At 38.9% G+C, this 18,363-nt stretch overlaps 1 protein-coding gene across 2 annotated transcripts in view; it reads right to left on the reverse strand.

Moving 5' to 3' along the window:
- GABRA3 (gamma-aminobutyric acid type A receptor subunit alpha3) overlaps positions 1-18,363 on the reverse strand; it is a 236,506-nt gene that overhangs the window by 31,851 nt on the left and 186,292 nt on the right. For both annotated transcript variants that reach the window (XM_055563543.1, XM_055563544.1), the window contains exon 7: positions 10,047-10,190. In XM_055563543.1, coding sequence (XP_055419518.1) covers positions 10,047-10,190 — 144 coding nt within the window. The remainder of the gene's footprint in view (positions 1-10,046; positions 10,191-18,363) is intronic.

The raw sequence follows: 18,363 nt of genomic DNA on the forward strand, positions 1-18,363 counted from the left end.
GGGGCTCCAAAATCACTGCAGATGGTGACTGTAGCCATGAAATTAAAAGAGGCTTGCTCCTTGGAAGAAAAGTTATAACCAACCTAGACAGCATATTAAAGAGCAAAGACATTACTTTGCCAGCAAAGGTCTGTCTAGTCAAAGCTATGGTTTTTCCAGTGGTCATGTATGGATGTGAGAGTTGGACTATAAAGAAAACTGAGCACTGAAGAATTGATGCTTTTGAATTGTGGTGTTGGAGAAAACTCTTGAGAGTCCCTTGGACTGCAAGGAGATCCAACCAGTCCACTCTAAAGGAAATCATTCCTGAATGTTCATTGGAAGGACGGATGCTGAAGCTGAAACTCCAATACTTTGGCCACCTGCTGCAAAGAACTGACTCACTGGAAAAGACCCTGATGCTGGGAAAAATTGAAGGCAGGAGGAGAAGGAGACGACAGAGGATGAGATGGTTGGATGGCATCATTGACTCAATGGACATGAGTTTGAGCGAGCTCCGGGAGTTGGTGATGGACAGGGAAGCCTGTGTGCTGCAGTCCATGGGGTCACAAAGAGTCAGACATGACTCAGCGACTGAACTGATAATGCTCTACACCTATATATTTCATTACCCATTAGACATCACCATTTGGGGACCTAATAGGTATCTTGACCTAATATGTCCAAATCTTACTCTTATTCTCTCCATTTCCTATGCCCTCCAAAACATCTCCTCCAACAGATTTCCTATTTCAGTAAATGGTAACTCTCAGAAGCATGGATCAAAATGCTTCAAAATCTTTAACATCATCGATTGCTCCCTCTTCCTCCCTCATGCATGTTTCTATGTGTGCATGCACAAATGTAGACACAGATTCAGATACATTGATAGTTCTTTCTTCAAAATATATTAATATTTATAATTTGACCACTTCCCACCACTTCTGCTGTTACCATTCTGAACTAAGCTACCATCATCTCTTTCTTCGAGTCTGTAATAGCTTTCTAACTTGACTTGCTTATGTACTTGTCCCCTTAAATGTATTCTCAGAGTTGCAGCCAAAATGAATCTATTAAAATGTAAGTCAGACTCAGTCTCTCTTTTGCTTAAGACTCTCCAAGTTTCCCATCTCTCAAAGAGTAAAATCCAAATGTCTCCAAAGAGCCTCCAAATGTCTATGCAATCTGATTATTTCTACCTTTCTTGTTAGGCTTCTTATTTTTCACCTCTCTGTCTCTCCACCCCCATTTAATTTCAGCATGTCTCCCAAATGAGGTAATTTCCCACTTTCCTACCTCACCCACTCCCTTGTACCTAAGCCCAGAAAGAACCATCTGGTCAGCCAAAGCTCAATACACAATCCATACTGTGTGTGTGTTCACTTTCTAGCTCATTTATGTGATCATGAAAAATATAAGTATGCTTATTTTTAATTTAGCAAAGAATTTTCATACCAAATTATAGAATTTCTTCAGTATAACATTGGAGTTTCTTTTCTTTCTCTCTGCCTCTTTTTCAACCTTTTTATTTCTTTGTTCCCTACCCCCTCCCACTCTCTCCTTATTCTCTCCCTCTCTCCTATCTGTATACATTTCTATTGCTTTCTTTCCCTGTACTCTGTTCACTCTTTCTCTCAGCTGGGGAAGCACTGAAGATTTATTTTTAACAACAGTTGGATTTTGACTAGCTTGGGGAATTTCCTCCTTCTGCATGTTAGTCTCATATCTCTAAATTCCTTCCTGTCTGTTAATCCTACATTTGATCATGTAAAATACTTAACATTCATAAATAATACATATTATAGATTTTATATAAGTTATACTGTGTAGAGCTGAAATGAAAGCAAGTGGGCTTTTCAAAAACTTACCAAATTAGCCATTATTTTATATAACTGAATATATTTTTTTAAATATATTCTCATTTTCTATTCTTTCTTTCAATTTCTTTCAGAGAAATTGTCTCTCTTCCAAAGAAGCAAAGAGGGTGACTTAAGATCAGTAAGGTGGTGGAATATGACAGTCCCGGCTTTAGAACCCTGTCATAAAAATATGGTTTAGCAGCTAACCACGGAAAATAACACATCTGTGAAAAGCCCAGATCCAAGAAATAAAGCTGAAGCAGCACTCCCTCCCACCAATCCCTGGCATGAAAAGCAAGAAAAGCCACATTAGAAGGATAACAGAAGTGGTATCAGTTTTTGCTTTCTTCCCTCCCCCAGGCCAGCTCAGTTGCAGCACCTAAGAGGGTACCTTTGAATCTATGGTTTCTCCAGTGGGGAAATGAGAACCCAAGGCAGATACAGAGCTTTCCTGGTCATTCCCTAGAGGCCCACTTCTGCCATGTGTCATGGGAAGGCTCTGGGAACTGCAAGACCAGATCATTTCAGGTCAGCTTGCACAAGGGGATGTAGTATAACTTACAGCCAACAGTGCGCAAACCTTGGAGGTGGTACTAGGACCCCTGCCAGTAACATCTCCTCGTCAAAAGTACAGTCAGCAGTCTAATCTCACCTGCAAGGGAACCCAACCTTTGAGAGCAGCCTCTGAGAGAACCCAACCTCTGAGCGCTACCCCTAGCTCTGGCAAACAGACTAGTACACACAGAGGCTCCACCCAACAGTGAAGCTCACTGCCAACAGCGAAACTCCAGCAGATCCCTCTATCAGCAGCAACCAGCCAGGAAAAAAGGCCACGTCCCCTGGTGTCTGTTGCCACACTGCAACAAAATGGCGACCTCAGCAGTTGATCGCCTCTGTAGCTATGCAGTAGTGGGGTTTTGGCGCCCCTGTCCACAAACTGGACATGCCCTTTGGTGTCAGTGGCCTCCCATGCCAAAATGGTGACCTCAGGGCTTAACTATCTCTCTGGCTAAGCAATTGTGGTGTTTTGGTGCCCCAACCACAAAATGGTGTCTATGAATTGGTCAAAACACCTGCTGCACTGCTCTTATTTTCTAATTTATCTTCACTTACCTATGTTCCATGTCTAAATAAATAATATACACAATAATAGTAATAAAAACAAATTTCAAATTTCTAGGAAAGATGCAAAACTAAGATCATACATTCAAATGTTCCTCTTAGAAAATTAATGTAAAAGTTGCAAACAAGGGAAAATGAAATCAGGGCGGAAGTAGGGAGCAGTGTGAAGAACTGGCCAGAGAGTTTGAGAAATTTAAGTTATTTATTTAATTCATGCTTGACTTTGGAACAAAGAAGGGTCCTCGACTTAGAATTACTGCATGTTGGACTTTCATGGTGGTACTGTGGATAAGAACCCGCCTGGCAAATCAGGGGACATGGTTTCTCTCTCTGGTCCAGGAACATTCCACATGCCATGGAGCAACTAAGCCATGTGCCACTACTGAGTCGGTGCTCTAGAGCCTGTGAGCCACAACTACTGAGCCTGTGGGCTTCAACTACTGAGCCCATGTGCTGCAACTACTGAAGCCTGCACACCTAGAGACTGTGATGATAATAAGAGAAGCCACCACAAGGAGAAGCCCATATAACACAACAAAGAGCAGCCCCTGCTCTCCACACCTAGAGAAAGCCCATACAAAGCAATGAAAATCCAGTGTAAAGTGAAAGTGAAGTTGCTCAGTCATGTCCAACTCTTTGCGACCCCATGGACTGTAGCCTACCAGGCTTCTCTGTCCATGGGATTCTCCAGGCAAGAATACTGCAGTGGGTTACCATTTCCTTCTCCAGGGGATTCTTCCCGACCCAGGGATCGAACCCAGGTCTCCAGCATTGGAGGCAGACGCTTTAACCTCTGAGCCATCAGGGAAGCCCACATACTAATATATATCCTATAGTCTTTTATAGTTTTGTATTTGCTTTTTACACTCAATGATATATCTTGTAGATATTCCCATAGAACTTCCTCATTCCTTCTTACACCTGCATATTATTGGATTTTACAAATGAATTTTAACATATTAAATCACCTCTTCACTGATGTACTCTATATCATGTTTTCAAAACTAATTGGTGACTATAATCTAGTATCTGAAATAACCCTATTTGCAAATAAGGTCATATTCAGAGGTACTGGGGGTAATACCTTTTGGGGACACATAATTCAATCCATAAAATCTGCATTGCCAAGAGTGAAGGGAAACTGGCATGCTCATACACTGATAATGAGAGCATGAATTGTTTAACCTTTTAGAATGGCAATTTTTCAATATGTATTAAAATTTTTTTAATGTGTCTACTTTCTGAAATAGCAATCTCAATATTCTGTTTTGATCCTAGGCAGGTAATTACATAGGAACAAAATTCTGTGGCAGGTCAGGTGGTATGATATTCCCATCTCTTTCAGAATTTTCCATAGTTTATTGTGATCCACACAGTCAAAGGCTTTGGCATAGTCAGTAAAGCAGAAATAGATGACCTGCTTCTTGAGAAACCTGTATGCAGGTCAGAAAACAACAGTTAGAACTGGACATAGAACAACAGACAGGTTCCAAATAGGAAAAGGAGTACATCAAGGCTGTATATTGTCACCCTGCTTATTTAACTTCTATGCAGAGTACATCATGAGAAACGCTGGGCTGGAAAAAGCACAAGCTGGAATCAAGATTGCCAGGAGAAATATCAATAACCTCAGGTATCCAGATGACACCACCCATATGGCAGAAAATGAAGAACTAAAGAGCCTCTTGATGAAAGTGAAAGAGGAGAGTGAAAAAGTTGGCTTAAAGCTCAACATTCAGAAAACGAAGATCATGGCATCTGGTCCCATACCTTCATGGCAAATAGATGGCAAAACAGTGGAAACAGTGGCTGATTTATTTTTCTGGGCTGCAAAATCACTGCAGATGGTGATTGCAGCCATGAAATTAAAAGATGCCTGCTCCTTGGAAGGAAAGTTACAACCAACCTAGATAGCATATTAAAAAGCAGAGACATTACTCTGCCAATAACGGTCCATCCAGTCAAGGCTATGGTTTTTCCTGTGGTCATGTATGGATGTGAGAGTTGGACTATAAAGAAAACTGAGCGCCGAAGAATTGATGCTTTTGAACTGTGGTGTTGGAGAAGACTCTTGAGAGTCCCTTGGACTGCAAGGAGATCCAACGAGTCCATCCTAAAGGAGATCAGCCCTGGGTGTTCATTGGAAGGACTGATGCTGAAGCTGAAACTCCAATACTTTGGCCACATGATGCGAAGAGCTGACTCATCTGAAAAGACCCTGATGCTGGGAAAGATTGAAGGCAGGAGGAGAAGGGGATGACAGAGGATGAGATGGTTGGATGGCATCACCGACTCAATGGACATGGGTTTGGGTAGACTCCGGGAGTTGGTGATGGACACGGAGGCCTGGTGTGCTGCAGTCCATGCGGTCACAAAGAGTCTGACATGACTGAGTGACTGAACTGAACTGAAAATTCTATGTGGAAAAAGAAGGTCTTTGCAGTGTTGTTTATAACATTAAAATAGAAAATAATTATAAATAATTTGTTAAATGAATTATGATCCACAAGTATGAAGCCATTAAGATGAAGATATCATTGAATTTCATAATGAAATGCTACATTTCCCACTGATAGCAACATTTGTCATTGTCAAGAATGCTGGCTATGGCCTCAGAGGATGGCATTTTAACTTTCTTTTTAGAGTAACTAAAACAGGTAATCAATAATATATGTCTATTGTGATTATTAAAATATTATTACTAACTACTTACAGCTAACAACAAAATACAAATGTTGGTGAGGATGTGTGGAAATGGTAACCCTCATGCACTCTTGGTGGGAATGTAGATTGGTGCAGCCACTATGGAAAACAGTACTGAGTTTCCTCAAAAAATTGAAAATGGAACTACCATATGATCCAGCAATTTCACTTACTGATCTGAAGAAAATAAGAACGCTAACTTAAAAAGATATATACTCCCCCATCTTCACTGCAGCATTATTTACAATAGCCAAGACACGGAAGCAACCTAAGTTTCCATCCATGGATGAATGGATAAAGAAGATGTGATATATAGAGATACAATGGAATATTATTCAGCCACAAAAAGAAGGAAATTTTTGCCATTTGAGACAACATGCAATGACCTTGGGTACATTATGCTAAGTGAAACAAGTCAGACAGAGAAAGACAAATATTGTATCTCACTTATATGTGGAACCCAAAAAACAAAACAAAAAAATCAAGCTCATGGATACAAAGATTAGATTAGTGGTTGCCAGAACCCAAGGGTAGGTGTTAGGCGAAATGGGTGAAGGGAATCAGAAGGTACAAACTTCCAGTTATAAAATAAGTAAGTCTTTAGGGTGTTATGTTCATCATGGAGACTATAATTACTACTACTATAAATACTCTACTGCATATGTAAAAGTTATTGAGAGTATATCTTAGAAGTTCTCAGCGTAAGAAAAAATTCTGTAACTATGTATGGTGATGGATATTAACTAGACTTGCTGTGGTGATCATTTCACAGCACAGACAAATATTGAATCATTATGCTGTACATTTGAAACTAATATGTCAATTATATCTGAAAAAAAATATTACTAGCTTGTGTGTACATTTTACTTGAATTGTGTACTTAGTGACAAGAAAACAAGCCTACAATATAAAATTACATAAAAAACAGCTTGTAAGACAGTATCAATATTATGGTCCCATTAATATAAAGATATATTTATGATTAAAAATGCAAACAGAACCTTCTTAAAGGTTACGCACCAAGCTGTATAATGATCAGTTAATGCACTAAATTCCTCTAAAAAGTTTTTTCTAGATGGAATTTAAGAATATTTTAATTTACATTTTTTGCTTCTCTGATATTTCTAATTTTTCTATTATGAACGTGCATTGCCTATGTGATAAAGGCTAAACAAATAGTGGTTTAATGAAATAAGATGGGACTGCTGAAATGGCTAATGATGGGTCTCAAAAGGTGATATCAGGTGAGCAGTACCAAGGAGGGATGGAGAAGTCAGGAGAATGAACAGATGCTGTAGCCCCAGGAACTCGCTCCATTCTGCTGGGTGGACCTCTGGGGTGCCTGGGATGCCCTTGGTCTTTAGGGGCTTGCCTTGCTGTGCTGGGATGCACAGAGCCTTCATCAGGAGCCTGGGTACTCTCTGCCCACAGGCTGTGGTGGGAAGAAGTGGGGCGACTGATCTCAGAGAGGAGGTTGGTTGCAGCAGCAGGAGCACCCTAGAGCAGGAGGTAACTTCTGTCCAAAAATGAAAGCATCACAGTAGGACAATGAAAGTACACTTTGCACATGCAGGCAGTGAAGGTCCTCCTCCCTCCCTCTGCTTCAGGAGAGCTAGACTAGCCAGGCGGAGACTTCCCTCCCACCTTCACAGAACAACTGACCTTCTCCAAAAGGTCATGTTCTCACAAACCTCTGGTCTTTTGAACCTCAGTGTTACCATTCTCAAGAATAGCCTTTTCCCACACCAAATTCTGAATCTCTAGATCCTGTTGTCTTTTGCATGCGTGCATGCTCAGTCACTTCAGTTTTGTCCAATTCTTTGCGACCCTATGGACTGTAGCCCACCAAGCTCCTCTTTCCATAGCATTCTCCAAGCAAGAATACTAGAGTGGGTTGATATGCCCTCCTCCAGGGGATCTTCCTGACCCAGGAATTGAACCAGTGTCTCCTGTGTCTCCTGCATTGCAGGAGGATCTTTACCCACTGAGCCACCTGGGAAGTCCCCTGTTGTCCTTTAATTCTTTTCAAATACTGCTTTTTTTAGGTTCCCTCCCCTGGTCCGAGGATGGAGGGAGAACAAAACACCGATATGTTGTAACACCACAAGGAGATGGAACAGCGGTGTCCAGCTAATGAAAAAAAGGACAAGAGTATCCTACTTTGTAACTTCCATGGAGACAAGTGTTGAAAGTTCCCACCCTTTCATGTAAAAAGTACTGTAAGACATGTGGGCTCCTAAGATATACTCCATTTTGCCAAATACCCTAAAGTTAGTTGGGATTCAGGGTGTCTCCTTCCTAAGGCTCCTACAACTGGTAAGTTTCTAAATAGACATGACTTAAGCCTTAGAAAGCATCACTACAAACAAAGCTAGTGGAGGTGATGGAATTCCAGTTGAGCTATTTCAAATCCTGAAAGGTGATTCTGTGAAAGTGCTGTACTCAATATGCCAGCAAATTTGGAAAACTCAACAGTGGTCACAGGACTGGAAAAGGTCAGTTTTCATTCAAATCCCAAAGAAAGGCAATGTCAAAGAATGCTCAAACTATCGCACAATTGCACTCATCTCACATGCTAGTAAAGTAATGCTCAAAATTCTCCAAGCCAGTCTTCAGCAATACGTGAACCGTGAACTTCCAGATGTTCAAGCTGGTTTTAGAAAAGGCAGAGGAACCAGAGATCAAATTGCCGACATCCACTGGATCATAGAAAAAGCAAGAGAGTTCCAGAAAAACATCTATTTCTCCTTTATTGACTATACCAAAGCCTTTGACTGTGTGGATCACAGGAAACTGTGGAAAATTCTGAAAGAGATGGGAATACCAGACCACCTGACCTGCCTCTTGAGAAATCTGTATGCAGGTCAGGAAGCAACAGTTAGAACTGGACATGGAACAACAGACTGGTTCCAAATAGGAAAAGGAGTACGTCAAGGATATATATTGTCACCCTGCTTATTTAATTTCTATGCAGAGTACATCATGAGAAATGCTGGGCTGGAAGAAGCACAAGCTGGAATCAAGATTGCCAGGAGAAATATCAATAACCTCAGATATGCAGATGACACCACCCTTATGGCAGAAAGTGAAGAGGAACTAAAAGGCCTCTTGATGAAAGTGAAAGTGGAGAGTGAAAAAGTTGGCTTAAAGCTCAACATTCAGAAAACAAAGATCATGGCATCTGGTCCCATCACTTCATGGGAAATAGATGGGGAAACAGTGTCAGACTTTATTTTTCTGGGCTCCAAAATCACTACAGATGGTGACAGCAGCCATGAAATTAAAAGACGCTTACTCCTTGCAAGAAAAGTTATGACCAACCTAGATAGCATATTCAAAAGCAGAGACATTACTTTGCCAACAAAGGTCCATCTAGTCAAGGCTATGGTTTTTCCAGTGGTCATGTATGGATGTGAGAGTTGGACTGTGAAGAAGGCTGAGTGCCAAAGAATTGATGCTCTTGAACTGTGGTGTTGGAGAAAACTCTTGAGAGTCCCTTGGACTGCAAGGAGATCCAACCAGTCCATTCTGAAGGAGATCAGCCCTGGGATTTCTTTGGAAGGAATGATGCTAAAGCTGAAACTCCAGTACTTTGGCCACCTCATGCGAAGAGTTGACTCATTGGAAAAGACTCTGATGCTGCGAGGGATTGGGGGCAGGAGGAGAAGGGGACGACAGAGGATGAGATGGCTGGATAGCATCACTGACTCGATGGACGTGAGTCTGAGTGAACTCCGGTAGTTGGTGATGGACAGGGAGACCTGGCGTGCTCCAATTCATGGGGTCGCAAAGAGTTGGACACGACTGAGCGACTGAACTGAACTGAATTGAACTGAAGGCTACAGAACAAGTCTCTAAGTTCCATTTATCAATATCCCAGGAAGAGCCATTGAGAGGCCCTGGCAATGTTTGCCAGACACACTTGTTTCTGAAATGGGAGATTCACTTAAGAAAATAATTCCATGGCTCATTCCTGGACCTCCTGGCTGTGTTCTTGCCACCTCTGTATTGGTGGAGTTAAGCAATATTTTCATGAAAACTTTAGGTCAAAGTTTAGCTCTCCCAACATTGTGGCTTCCCTTTGCTTTCTCTTTTATCACAGGCTAGCCTTAAAGACCTTGATCTTTCAACTCACCAGGAGACAGCAGGGCATCACAGTTAAAAGCATGGTCTTGGAAGCCAGTCTGCCTGAGTTCAGCTCTTGGCTCTGACATTAAATAACTGTGACAGAACAAATTACTAAATATCTGCATGCCTCAGTTTCCTTAAACTAATGCTACCTACATCACAAGAATGTTTTCTTATCATAAGTTATTATAAGCATTTAAAACAGTGATGGATATGTGCTACAGGTTACAAAATATTTGTTAAATAAATAAATACCTGTACTAGACCGGATTATTTCTGTCCCAACAACATGGCCCAGCAGGTCATATTGATTCAGTCGAGAGCCATCTTGCGCCACTTCCACAGATTTGTTCTTCCCAAGAGTCCAAGAATAAATGACTTCAGCTGTTGTATAGGCATCTAAGGCAAAAAAAAAAAAAAAAAAAAAAAAAGTCAACAAGGAAAACGGAAGGGAAAAGAAAATGATTATCTTTGATAGTAAACTCATATGAGATTGAAATACAACTCTCATCCCAAAAGACTTTTTAATATGTGGTCTGTCTTGAAATGAATTACATTTATCCATGCTTGTATTAAGTACTTGTTGAATAATTATTAATAGTTTACTCTGGACACTATTGCCAACATCCACTGGATTGCAGAGAAAGCAAGGGAATTCCAGAAAAATATCTACTTCTGCTTCATTGAGTATACTAAAGCCTTTGACTGTGTGGATCACAAAAAACTGTGGGAAATTCTTAAAAAGATGGGAATAAACAGATCACCTTACCTGCATCCTGAGAAACCTGTATACAGGTCAAGAAGCAACAGTTAGATCCAGACATGGAACAATGAACTGGTTCAACATTAGGAAAGGAGTACATCTAGGTTGCATATTATCACCCTGCTTATTTAACTTATATGCAGAGTACATCATGCAAAACGACGAGGTGGATGAAGCACAAGCTGGAATCAAGATTTCCAGAAGAAATGTCAGTAACCTCAGATATGCAGACACCACCCTTATGGCAGAAAGTGAAGGATTAAAGAGTCTCTTGATGAAAGTGAAAGAGGAGTGTGAAGAAGCTGGCTTAAAGCTCAACATTCAGAAAACAAAGATCATGGCATCCAGTCACATCACTTCATGGCAAATAGATGGAGAAACAGTGGAAACAGTGGCAGACTTTATTTTGGGGGGCTCCAGAATCACTGCCGATGGTGACTGCAGCCATGAAATTAAAAGACACTTACTCCTTGGAATAAAAGTTATGACCAACCTAGACAGCATATTAAAAAGCAGAGACATTACTTTGCCAACAAAGGTCTGTCTAGTCAAAGCTATGGTTTTTCCAGTATCATGTATGGATGTGAGAGTTGGACTCTAAGGAAACCTGAGCACTGAAGAATTGATGCTTTTGAATTGTGGTGTTGGAGAAGACTCTTGAGAGTCCCTTGGACTGCAAGGAGGTCCATCCTAAAGGAAATCAGTCCCGAATGTACATTGGAAGGACTGATGTTGAAGCTGAAACTCCAATAGTTTGGCCACCTGATGTGAAGAGCTGACTCATTTGAAAAGACCCTGATGCTGGGGAAGATTGAAGGCAGGAGGAGAAAGGGACGACAGAGGATGAGATGGTTGGATGGCATCACTGACTCAATGGACATGAGTTTGAGTAAACTCCAGGAGTTGGTGATGGACAGGGAGGCCTGTTGTGCTACAGTCCATGAGGTTACAAAGAGTCGGACACGACTGAGCGACTAAACTGAACTGAACTGATTCAAAAATCCATGGGATGCAGCAAATACTAAGAGGGACATTTATGGCAAAAAAAGCCTGTATCAGGAATCAAGAAAACTCTCAAATACACAACCTAACCTACCATCTAAAGGAATTAGAAAAAGGGCAAAGAAAACCAAGAGTCAGCAGAAGGAAGGAAATTATAAAGATTAGAGGAGAAATAAGTTAAGTAGAGACCAAAAAAACCCCCACAACAATGGAAAAGATCAATGAAGGCAAGAGCTGACTTTTTTGAAAAGATAAATGAAATTGCTAAGACTTTAAGCCACACTCATTAAAAGAGAGGGAGACCCAAATAAACAAATTAAAAAATGAAAGAGGGGAAATTACAATGACTATCACAGAAACACAGAAAATCATAAGAGAATAGTATGAGCAGTTATATGCCAACAAATTGGACAACCTAGATGAAATACATAAATTCCTAGAAACATAAACTCTTCCAAAACTGAGTCAGGAAGAAACAGATACTCTGAACAGACTGGTCACTAGTAGGAAATTAAATCAGTAATCAAAAAACTCTCAAAAAACAAAAGTCCAGGACTAGACAGTCTCACAGGGAAATTCTACCAAATATATAAAGAAGAATTAATACCTATCCTTCTCAACTATTCCAAAACATTGAAGAGTAGAAAACATCCCCAAATTCATTCTACAAGGCCATTATTACCATGATATCCAATTAGACAAAGACACTACAAAACAGAAAATTATAGGCCAATATCTCTGATTTTTATAGATATAAAAATCTTCAATAAAATATTATCAAACCAAATCTAGCAATATGCAAAAAAGAACTATATACCATGGTCAAGTGCAAATTATTCTAGGATGCAATCATGGTTCAGTATCCACAAATCAATCAATGTGGTACACCTCATTAACAAAAAGAAGACAAAAGCCACATGATCATATCAATAGATGCAGAAAAATTTTACAAAATTCAACACCTATTCATAATAAAAACTCTCCAGAAAGTGAGCATAGAGGCAACATACCTCAAAATAATAAAAGCCATCTAGGACAAACCCACAACTAATGTTATAGCCAATGGTAAAAAGCTGAAAGCTTTTCCTCTAAAATCAGGGAATAAGACAAGGATGCCCAATCTCACCATCTTTATTTAACATAATATTGGAAGTCCTATTCACAGCAATCAGAGAAGAAAAAAAAATGGCATCCACATTAGAAGGAAAGAGATAAAATGGTCACTATTTACAAATGACATAATACTATATATAGAAAATGCTAGTCACCACCAGAAAAGTATTAGAACTAATAAATTAATTCAGCAAAGTTGTAGGATTCAAGATTAATATACAGAAATCTGTTGCTGTTCTATACACCACTAAGAAACTATCATAGAAAGGCAAATAAACAATCCCATTTATATCAAAAAGAATAAAATATGAAGGAATAAATTTAACCAAGGAAGTGAAGGATCTTATTCTGAAAACTATAAATCATTAATGAAGGAAATGGAAGATCATACAAATAGAAATGTAGCCAATATTTATGGACTAGAAAAGTTAATATTGTTAAAATGTCCGCATTGTTCAAAGAAATTCACAGATTTAACACAATCCCTAACAAAATACCCATGCCATTTTTCACAGAACTAGAACAAATAGTCCTAAAATTTGTGTGGAAGCACAAAAGATCCTGAAGAGCTAAAGCAATCTTGAGAAAAAAAAACACAAAGCTTGAGGCATCATGCTCTCTGACTTCAGATTGTATTACAAAGCTCCAGTAATCAAAACAGTATGATACCACACAAAAATAGAAATATAGATCAATGGAGCAGTATAGAAAGCACAAAAATAAACTCATGCACCTATGGCAAATTAATATATGACAAAGGAGACAAGAATATACAGTGGAAAAAAGATAGCCTCTTCAATAAGTGGTGCTGTGAAAACTGGCAGCTACATGTCAAAACATTAAATCAGAACACTCCTTCACACTATATACAAAAATAAACTCAAAATGGACTAAAGACCTAAATGTAAGACTGGAAATCATAAAACTCCTAGAAGAAAACATACGTAGAGCAGTCTTTGACATAAGAGATAGCAATATATTTTTGGATTGTCCCTTTAAGCAAAGGAAACAAAAAGATAAATAAACACGTAGGACCTAATTAAACAAAAAATTTTGCACAGCAAAGGAAACCAACTAAGAGACTTGATTTAAAAATATAGAGAAGACCTGAATAGACATTTCCCCAAAGACATATAAATGTTCAATAATTAGTCACCTGAAAAGATGCCCAATATTACTAATCGTCAGAGAAATGCAAATCAAAACCACAATAAAATATCACTTCACATGAGTTATAATGGCTGTCGTCAAAAAGATCCCAAATAATAAATTTGGAAAGGATGGATAGACTTGGTAAGGATGTTGAGAAAAGGGAACACTTATACACTAGTACACTGTTAGTGGGAATGTAGATTGATGTAGCCACTGTGGAAAACAGTATGGAGGTTTCTCAAAAAACTAAAAACAGAACTACCATATGACCCAGCAATTCCACTCCTGGGAATATATTTGCAGAAAATGAAAACACTAATTTGAAAATATATCTGTACCCCAGTGTTCATAGCAGCAGTATTTGCAATAGGCAAGATACAGAAGCCAACTTAAATGTTCAACAGATGAATGTATATGATATAGAGTGTGTGTGTGTGTGTGTGTAAAATGGATACTGTTGTTTAGTCACTAAGTCATGTCCAACTCTTTGTGACCAACATGGACGGTAGCCCGCCAGGCTCCCTCTGTCCATGGGATTTTCAAGGCAAGAATATTGGAGTGGGTTGCCATTTCCTTCTCCAGGGGATCTTCCTGACCCAGGGACCAAACCCACATCTCCTGCATTGGCAGGCAGATTCTTTACCACTGAGCCACCAGGGAAGCCTAAAATGGGATATTAGCCATAAAAAGAAAGAAATTTTGATATTTGCAACAACATGGATAGACTTTGAGGCTTTTATGTTCAGCGAAATAAGTCAGACAAAGAAAGACACATACTATTTGTAATCACTTATATACAGAATCTAAAAATTCCAAGAAACTAATGAATATAAGAAAACAGAAACAGACTCCCAGATGCAGGGAACAAACTAGTGCTTATCAGTGGGGAGAGGAACTAGGCGATGGCAAGATAGGGGTAGGGGATTAAGAGGCACAAACCACTATACATAAATTACAAGAAAATACTGTGCAGCACAAGGAGTACAGCCAATAATTTATAATAACTTTATTTTTTTTTTTTTCTTTTTTTTTTTTTAATTTTATTTTATTTTTAAACTTTACATAACTGTATTAGATTTGCCAAATATCAAAATGAATATAATAACTTTAAATAGAATATAATTTATTAAAATATTGAATCGCTATGGTATACATCTGAAAGTAATATAATATTTTAAATTAACTATACTTTAAGTTTTTAAAAAATGAAATAAGGGTTTTAGTCCATAGGCTATAAGGTCTGTGGGCATGACTGAAATAGAGATGACATGGCCAGACGTATGCTCTAGAAAGATTGTTCAACCAGCAGTATGGATGACTGGTTGAAAAGAATGAAACTAATGCCAAAACAGTAGTTACAAAGGTCATCACAATGTTTTGTGTGAATGGCATTTAGGACAAAATATATAGTATTAGTGGGATGAATTGAGTGGAACGGGGAGGAGATCTCAGTGGCAGGATATAACTATGGCTTGGCTTCCCTGATAGCTCAGTTGGTAAAGAATCCGCCTGCAATGCAGGAGACCCCAATTGGATTCCTGGGTTGGGAAGATCCCCTGGAGAAGGGATAGGCTACCCACTCCAGTATTCTTGGGCTTCCCTTGTGGCTCAGCTGGTAAAGAATCAGACTATAATGCGGGAGACCTGGGTTTGATCCCTGGGTTGGGAAGATGCCCTGGAGAAAGGAAAGGCTAACCACTCCAGTATTCTGGCCTGGAGAATTCCATGGACTGTATAGTCCATGGGGTCACAAAGAGTCAGACATGACTGAGTGACTTACACTTTCAAGAAAGGAAAGGAGGAAGTCTGAGGAAGGATTCTAGATAACCATGAGTTTGTAGCTTTTGCAAGTACTTGACTCATGACGGAATTCATTCGCCCATCGGGGAATAGAAGTCTTTCCCTTCAGGCCTTCTCTTTCTTCTCTTCTCCCTGCCTGTCCCATGGGTCTCTTTAAACCCTCAATTTCCCTCCCAGTTGAGTCCTTCTCCTCAATTTCGATCTTTTTTTCCCCCCATGGAGGAGCAGACTTAGAGAGGTGTGGGGAATGGATGCTGCAGAAAGGAGACTTATCAGACAATAAGAACTACAGCACTCCTAGAATGGCCCCCTTAACATATATTGTATTGGCTATGATACCACAAGCATCTGCTTGCCTTTGGTTGCTTTGCCAAATGCCTCCTTCTGTTACTTGAGCCTTGGTATGTGCCAGGCTCCAGGAATATGAGAAGTAAAAATCAGTCCTGCCACAATAGCACAAATGAGCAAGAATTCCCTTTGAACTCATACTGTCAGAAACTGCTTGCTTGCTTGCTTGTTTGATTCAGTCACTCATATACTGAGACATTATAATAGATGGTTAATGTACAGAAGTCATAAGACATTTGAGGCCCCAACCTTTCATTGAACTTATAAGTCTAGTACAGAAAGAAAATATGTAAGTAAATAAAGAAGATAATATCGTACAGTGATAAGTGCTATAAAAAATAAAACAGAGTTTATGAGGTGGGGAGGAGTTTAATTAGATACAGTGATCAGAGCAGATCCCTTTGAGGGGGTGGCTTTTTAGCAGAAAAATGGAAGATGAGCAAAAGCCAGAGTTTGATGGAGAATATTTCATGTGCCAAACAAACAAAAAACAGAAAGTGTAAACTCTTCCGAGTGGGAAATATTCTGCAGTGTTACAGTGTTCTAGGAACTGGAAGAAAGCCAATGGATAGGGGAAAGAGATATGAGATGAGGTTGAAGAGGTTAACAACAACCTGATCACAAGCTCTAAACCAAGACACAAAACACAGAAGGTTTCAGAGAAAAAATAACCAGCTTGGTTTGGGCATATTCAGTAAGAATACAAGAGTTCTGATGAACATAACAACTACAGCCTAAGGTTGGCATACTATGAAACCAAGTGGAAATAAACACTCCATAGGTTTATAACTAATTCAAATACTTAAAACTGTCAAGATTTTAAAATATCCAAAGTTACAGGGTAAGTTATAGGCAAGTATGCATGTGTGCCAAGTTGCTTCAGTTGTGGCTGACTCTTTGCAACCCTGTGGATTGTAGCCCACCAGGCTCCTCTGTCAGAGAGTTACTGGCAAATCAGGACAAATTCGGACTTCTGGCATGAGGTATATGTGTTTATGCAGCTATTGAAATGATCATGTGGCTTTTTGTCCTTTACTTTATTGATATGGTGTATTACATTGATTGATTTTTGGATATAAAGGCTACTTTATATCCCTGGAATAGATCTCACTTGAAGATAGTGGGTAATTAATTTATAGGCTTTTTTATTTGTTTTTTATTTTATTTATTTTGTTGAAGACTTTTATGTCTATAGTCATAAAGAATTCATAAAGAATATTTGGCTGTAGTTTTCTTTTCTTGTGATCTTTGGTTTTGGTATCATGGTAATACTGACCTGACTGAATGTTCTTCCTCATCTGTATTATACAAGACTTTGGGAAGACTTAATATTCATTCTTCTTTAAATGTTTGATAAATTCAATGGTGAAACCATCTGGGTCTGGGTTTTTGCTTGTGGGAAGTTATAAAATTACTAATTAAGTCTTTTGTTATAGGTCCAGTAAAAATGTCTACTTTTTTCTAAGTCACTTCTAGTAGTTTGTGTATTAGTAGTAATTTTTCCATTTCATCTAGGCTCTCTCATTTGTTGACATGTAATTTGCAGCTTGTGTTATTTTATAATCCTGTTTATTTCTGTAAGATCAGTAGTGATGTCCTTATTTCATGATTTGATTATTCTCTTGTTTTGTGCATCTGTGTTTTGTATTCTCTCTTTCATCAGTCTAGCTAAAGGTTTATCAGTTTTTTGATTTTTTCAAAAAACCACTTTTACATTATTTGATTCTGTTTAATGTTTTTCTATTTTCTGTTTCATTTAATTTCACTCTAATGTTTATTATTTTCTTCTATCTGCTTGTTTTGAATTTAGTTTGCTCTTCTCTTTCTAGTTTCTTAAGGTGGAAGTTCAGGTTATTGATTTTAGATCTTTCTTCTTTTTGATACAGTCTTTACAGTTATAAATTTTCCTCTAAACACTGCTTTAAGCTGTATTTACATTGTACATAATTTTCATTAATTTCAAAATATTTTCTAATTCCCCTTATGATTTTTTCTTTGACACATTTTTTTTGTTTAGGAATATGCTGTTTAATTTCAGCGTATTTGTGAATTTCCCAAATTCCCTTCCATAGTTGATTTTTAATTTCATTCAAGTGAGGTTAGATAACATACTTCATATGGTTCCAGTACTTTTAAACTGACTGCATCTTGTTTTAAGGCCTAACATACAGTTTACCACAGAAAATATTCCATGTGCACTTCAGAATAATGGGTGTTCTGATATTATTTGGTAGAGTGCAATATAAATGCTGCTGCTGCTGCTGCTGCTAAGTCGCTTCAGTCGTGTCTGACTCTGTGTGACCCCATGGACGGCAGCCTACCAGGTTTCTCCGTCCATGGGATTCTCCAGGCAAGAACACTGGAGTGGGTTGCCATTTCCTTATCCAGTGCATG

Source organism: Bubalus kerabau, chromosome X (genome assembly GCF_029407905.1).
Source record: "Bubalus kerabau isolate K-KA32 ecotype Philippines breed swamp buffalo chromosome X, PCC_UOA_SB_1v2, whole genome shotgun sequence".
Classification (NCBI taxonomy): Eukaryota; Metazoa; Chordata; class Mammalia; order Artiodactyla; family Bovidae; genus Bubalus; species Bubalus kerabau.